General features: G+C 37.6%; 1 protein-coding gene across 1 annotated transcript in view; it reads left to right on the top strand.

The window, feature by feature from the left end:
• The first annotated feature begins 3,350 nt into the window (after positions 1-3,350).
• Positions 3,351-7,028, top strand: part of LOC127633122 (uncharacterized) — a 69,616-nt gene continuing 65,938 nt past the window's right edge. Inside the window, exons 1-2 of the mRNA XM_052112000.1 lie at positions 3,351-3,443; positions 4,023-4,143. Coding sequence (XP_051967960.1) covers positions 4,029-4,143 — 115 coding nt within the window. The 5' untranslated portion in view covers positions 3,351-3,443; positions 4,023-4,028. The remainder of the gene's footprint in view (positions 3,444-4,022; positions 4,144-7,028) is intronic.

Raw genomic sequence — 7,028 nt, 5'->3', positions numbered from 1 at the left:
AAGTCTATGTCTGGGACAACAACAATAAAATATAGAGGCAACAACAAAAAAATAATAAAAAATGATGAAGGCATAGGAAATGTTTTAATAAGACCACTCTGCCACTAAATTAATTGGCAAAATCAAATATCAAAAGGTATACAAGAGTTTCTTTCTTTTTACTTTGTTGTGAAATGACAAGCATAAAGACATTTTAATATGCATAGATCTAACAGAACCATAGGTTGATTTGCATCCCTAGCTCAACTTTTTGTGTTACTCGATGTAAATTGAAAGGTGCAGTCAGTATTTTTTCCTTATTAAAAAAGTTTCTCAAATAAATTAATAGTAATTTGGAAACGTATGAATACATTAATGAGCACTTGAAGACTCCAGTCATATCAGTAACCTTATAAAAGCTGTTTTATTCTACATGGGAAGGGTCCCCTCATGGGGGGCTGCCATTTTAGAATCACATGACCAGCTGAATACTACTTGCTTAATCTCAGTAACCACCCTGTTATTGGACTAATTGTAATCGTGGCTGACTATGAAGTTTCTACAATAAAATTGCTACCTGAAAACTATTGTTTTTAAATGATGCTGCATCCACACCACTAGGTGGCACTGTAAGTTCAAGATGACAAACAGAAAGGTTACTTGCATACAGAGCTCCCAGATATCTTCTTTTCTGAGATAACAACTTTCGTGTTTTTACTGGTGATGGCAGCTTTCGAAACACTGCTTGGTAAAGCTTCGAAACCTTTACAAATCATTTGTTTTGAAACGATACTTTGGAGCGCGTATCAAACAGGGTAAGTCACATGATTTCAGCAAACGAGGCTTCGTTATGTCATACTGTTTTTAAACAGTTTCGAAATGTTTCCCGGTTACTCTAGGGGGCGTTGATCCCACAGTGAAACTCTGAATCGGAGTTAAATGCAGGCTACTGATCTCGAGTCAATTCAGCAATAACTTGTATAAAATCAGACAGATACATAGAAGAGTTGCTGATTTGAATGCAATTCAGTCATTTTAATTTCCCAGTCGATCACACGGAGTTGTGTTCCCTAAGGAAAGAAAATCGAAATGTTGCGTTTGTGAGAAAGAAATGTAAGAGAGACGGAGATTTTGTGACATTTAAAGTGATTTATTTGTTTAAAAAAAAACTGCATAAAGTATTGGTTAATGTGATTCCATCCATCGTCAACCGCTTATCCTAAGTACAGGGTCACGGGGGGCTGGAGCCTATCCCAGCTAACATTGGGCAAAATGCGGGGGACACTCTGGACAGGTCGCCAGTCCATCGCAGGGCCACACATAGACAGACATACACTCACACTCACATCCACATCTAGGGCAATTTTTTTTTGGAGACACCAATTAACCTAGCCTGCATGTCTTTTGGATGGTGGGAGGAAGCCGGAGTACCCAGAGAGAACCCACGCAGACACGGGGAGAACATGCAAACTCCACACAGAAAGGCCAGGGCAACCAGGGTTTGAACCCACGACCTTTTTGCTGTGAGGCGACAGTGCGAACCGCTGCACCACCGTACCATGCCGCCCCTGGTTAATGTTATTATAAAATAAAAATAATTTTAAAACTTATATACGCAGGTCTGCATATTCTGCAAATATTCAGATCTGTGTATTCCAGGATATTGTAGACAACCATGAAAAATACAGTATATGACAAATATAGGGCAGTAAATGGATTTCAATGCATTGTGTGTCATTGTAGCTGCTTTTGACTCGAGTCTTCTCATTGCATTTACACGCCTGTGACCAGCAGATGTCCTCAGCGTGCGGTTTTCCGAGTTGTCCATATAATGCAAGAGAATGCTGACCAGAACTCAGAAGGTCCAAAAAGCAAATAAATGCATCATAAAAGCAATCCATACTACTCCAATGGTTAAATCTATGTCTTCAGAAACAGGGACTAAAAACATTTCAAGGAACGATAAACGAAATCAATCTAATATATATATATATATATATATATATATATATATATATATATATATATATATATATATATATATATATATATATATATAATTAATTTTTGCAGAATGCCGAAATTATGTCCTCAGCGTGCGGTTTTCTGAGCGCTTCGAAACAGTCATTCCCTGTGTCTCTTTTGGAAGGATTTTTTTATTATTATTGGGAATGAAAAAAAGGTTAGCAATTGAATAAATGTAAGTGCATATACATAAAACGCATTAACAATAGATACAAAAAAAAAAAGAAAGAAAAGAAACGAGACAGCGCTCCGGAGGACGCATTTGTTGACCCCATACGTCATCGAGGCTGTCTCGTTTCAAAGAAAAGCGAGTAGGACACTTCGATTCCGACCTTCTTTCACGGGAATTCGGAGGATGCATGAGGTGTATACTTCGCGGGCACTCACGACCCACAATTATTTGCTTCAATGGAAATGCCCAATTTGCCCGTAAATATGATGTTCAAATCCAAGTAATGTTAATTCCCAAGTTGATGTACCTCAGTAGATGGGTGCAGAGTATATAATATGTATAATTATAGTACTATATAATTTAAATGAAGTATTAGACTAAAATACACATGTAAAATCTATTATCTTTTCTCTTTACATCTTTATAACTCTCCTAAAATGTGCCTCATACATTCCCTTCAAAAGGGAATTTAAGTTGTTCCCGTCTCACTCGAAGCGATCGCGCTTGTTAAAGAGTGGCGTGCTGTCATAGCAACCATGTTACGTTTCGTTTCTCTTTCACCTATGAAGGCCGTCTCGTTTAAACGATACTTGGACGCTCGGTATACTGCAGCCTTCAAAGGACGCGTCCTACCTAGCACGCAGCTTTCGAAACGAGACAGCCATTTCCAAGCTATTGGTTCAGCTGAATCGAAGTTTAAGAAAGCTTTGTTCTGCCATCACTATTTTTGTACCATAGGAGAGAGCGAAACGGCCAACTAGCATGTCACGTCAGTAAATCCATGCAGATACAATACAAAGGAGAGCCGTAAACGGAAACCTTCCTGTCGTAAATCTGTCTACGTCTTCTCTTATAAAATAGCTATTTTATTGTAGCAAACTCTCCATACAAAGTTCGCTCCAAATGGATTGTATAGTGTAAAACATTTTGAGAATTAGTGGACAGGCGGTCAATTCGTTAAGTGATGAGCTGTTTCCTCAACAAAAGCAGTTTATTCTGCATTCTCAAGCATCTACTTCATAGACATCCATTAAAAAGAACGGACTCTGGCCTCCTCACCAATGTATCGCTACGTTATGCTTTGTTTAGCTAACCTTGTAGGCTGACAATAGGTAGAGAGGTTCTGGCTCTGGTGCATGTCTCTGCGACTCTCTTCCACAACGCTAAGAGGCAACGAAGATCTACTACTGAACAACTCAAACGGCATGAAATCATCGAAGAACCGCGTTAGAAACAGCTCGCGCTATCCGACGAGCAGATGTGAGAGGTAGTGACCGACACTTCAAACGTCAAACTGGTTAACGCTCAAATAACAAAATACAGGAGTTGTGAAGAGCTGGGCATAGCTTTCGCCACTAGTGTGCGTAACTTGCTTTATAACAAGCATAATACGCGTTATAACAATTTCAATGAACAAGCTGAAAATTTCTTGAGGTATTTACTTTAGCTGCAAAACATCTTCATCAAGACTTAGCATTTTATCTTGCATTATACGTTTCCGACAGCATTAATACTAATTATCAACCATTCGATGCACTTTCATTCTGAACACTGTTATAAAATAGACATATCAGTATTTGAAATAGTTCTTAATTTGATCCATAAGATCAACAAAAGGAGACACTTGTATTAGATATTAAAATCATAACGGTGTCACCTGGTCAACGATGTGTTTCATTCCTAAAATAATTCCTAGTTGGTTAGTTTTTACTTTAAAGATGGCATGCAGCTTTTATGGGAAAACGGAATTATTTTTAGACGAATGAATACAAAATTTAAAAAAAGAAAAAGGTTTTGTTTGGACTTAGTCAGGTATCTACCACGGCCATTTTTCTTATGTTTTTAGAAGACAATGGCAAACAGACGCAGATGGACTAGTGGCCACCAGAGAGATCGAAGGTTCTTCTTTAGGACTTTTCTTCCCCAGAATGATGGAGAAGAGCCCTCAACACCAGGAGCAGATCAAAGTATTGTACCTTTCATTTCTCCTTGATGTCCTTTGCTTTGTTACACTTCACTTTATAGGCTGGTTAACTTAAATCGTACTTTCTTAAAGGAATAGTTCACCCAAAAGTGAAAATTCTCTCATCATTTACTCACCATCATGCCATCCCGGATGTGTATGACTTTCTTCTTCTGTAGATTACAAATTAAGATTTTTAGAAGAATATCTCAGCTCTGTTGGTCGATATAATGCAAGTGAATGCTGACCAGAACTCAGAAGGTCCAAAAAGCACATAAATGCACCATAAAAGCGATCCATACTACTCCAGTGGTTAAATCTATGTCTTCAGAAACAGGGACTAAAACATTTCAAGGAATGAAAAAAACTTGACCAGAGACAATGACAAACATGAGGGCTTTAATACACAAACATTGGGTAAAACAATAACAAGAAAACCAATAAACAGACAGAACTATAGACAAGATAACAAGACTAAGAACCTTAAACCAATGACAAACTAGAACTGATAAGACAATAAACCAAATAGGGGAAACAGTGTTGCCAACTATTTTCAATGGAAAGTAGCTAAAGCCTGCTCGAAAAGTAGCTAAATGTCGCCAGATGACGTCATGCGTCGTATTTGCATTCTGCCTAATTTGTCGGTACTGTAGTCTACTTCAGTTTATAATAACGGTCGTCTCCCCTAAACCGTGGTCATACTGTTTTTATAGAAGTATATAGCCGAGTGTCCAGTAAAACGGTTCTCAATTACATATTTTCTGTTAGACAACGGAACGGAACTTAGCTAACGTTACATGTTTATGAGTTTGAAGAAGGTTTATTGTTGTGTTTGGATAAGTAAAATGTACAGAGTCTGTAAATATACGATCTGAAGTCGGAGAGTTTAGAAACCGAACCGGAATGAACTAAAACTCTGATTAGTAGTGAATATAAGCGCATGCCAAGAAAAAACGGTCAAATTAAATGTTTTGAATTAAAACAAAGGAGAAGGCAGCTGCTATGTGATCACTGATTGGTTCCTGCTAACACATTATGCACATGCGCAGCTCATTCATGTCTATGTCCGCTGGCGTGCAGCCAACGGAATGCGCTGCTGCTCAGCCGCTCACTGAACAGAACAGACGCAGCGGGGAAGTAAGACCTCACGCTTGCAGTACTGGCGATATTTGGAATTTGGAAAGTTGTTAAGGTTTGTCCAAAAAGTCGCTAGTCGTTTATTTGAAAAAATGTCGCTAAAGGGGTCTGAAAAGTCGCTAAAAATAGCGACAAAGTCGCTAAGTTGGCAACAATGAGGGGAAACATGAAATCACATGACAAGGGAACCACATGGCATGAAACAGGAACTAGAATTTCAAAATAAAAGACATGAAAACAAAACATTAACAAAAACACATCTAGACATGACAGTTTTAGGAAATTATAAAAAAAATACAAAATAAGTAAATTCAGAAGCATTCTCATTGTGGAATAAGTGGAGCTGGAGCTGCCGCTCTGCTGAAGCAAAACTTGTGTGTCGAGCGTCTTTAAAAGAAACACCCCAGCGTTACATCTTAAATGTAGTTATATTTCATTATAGCTTTATTAAAGTTCAAATAATACAGAAGCAGTTAATGTAAATAACTGCAAACTCCGAAACTGGCATTTCTCTGTGCGGTCAGCGCCTCTTCTATGAGTTGCACGAATGTCCCGATCTAAGGGGGAGTGATTGAAACTGCACCCGGCTGATGCACACTCTTGTCGAGTGACAGTGACACATATATTATGATTCAATAAATCACGAGCCATCATATTATAATCTAGCTGCGCTCGAGTGCGCATGCTTAATGCAGCTAGATTATAATGTGGTGGCTTGCGACTTATTGAATCATAATATGCGTCACTGTGCATTTCTTATCGTGCAGAAAATTGCCAATACGCAGCTTTAATAGTAAGAGAGAGTTTTTTTTTTGTGAGTTAAAGATGGATTGAAGTGCACAGAAAGGTGAGAGAGGAGTCTTCACTGCAACAAAATATGTTTTTGATTTGTTTTGGCTTGTTTTCCAATATAAATATCTAAAACTCCTTTAATACAACGTACATTTAGGAACTATACTGCAGAAGAATTGAATTTTGAATATAATATTAAAAATACAAATATTTGAAGACATTTAATAGTCCTTTAAAAAAGATGCATTCACCTGAGAAGCAGCATATGAGATATTTAGATTTGCTTTTAGAGAATAGATCTTGAATATAAGTATAGTTAGTCTTTACTGAACTTGCAGAAGTATAACCAAGTGAAAAAATACACTTACTGTATATTTAAGATACATTCTTTAAAGCAAGTCTAAGTATCTTATATGTTGCTTCTCAAGTAAATTTATCTTGTTTTAAGGATTTTTAGACAATTTTTAAATGGAAAACAAGACAAAACACTTGGTGTAGGATATCAGATGTTAAATATATCCGAAGATCGTTGGAGTTGCAGAAACTTGATGGCGTGTCTGATTAAAACACGGGACAAATACCAGTCCTTTGCCCTCTTTTATTTTAAGTTCAGGATGTTTAAGCCCTTGGGTAATTCACATGACATGACGTTCATACATTCACATGGAGCTGATTCACACGATGTAAATGGACAGGTGTTAATGGATGGACAGGATGAACAGGATGTACAAGATGTACAAGATGGTCTTAAGTCACTACAAACAATACAATAAAGGAAATCAAACTCATATACTCAATCCAAACAAATTCAAACAATACAATTGGCAAAACAAACTTACTTAACACATCCTAAGGAAAGGACTCAAAGGACATGGTTGGGTGTCCATTCAAACACCCACACCTCACCAATGCCAAAGAAACAAAGGAAGGAAGTGAGGTCTACTTATAGACCTCGACCAA

This window comes from Xyrauchen texanus, chromosome 40 (assembly GCF_025860055.1).
Source record: "Xyrauchen texanus isolate HMW12.3.18 chromosome 40, RBS_HiC_50CHRs, whole genome shotgun sequence".
Classification (NCBI taxonomy): domain Eukaryota; kingdom Metazoa; phylum Chordata; class Actinopteri; order Cypriniformes; family Catostomidae; genus Xyrauchen; species Xyrauchen texanus.
Note: the sequence above shows the minus strand (reverse complement) of the source record. Positions and strands in the feature narration are given on the sequence as shown.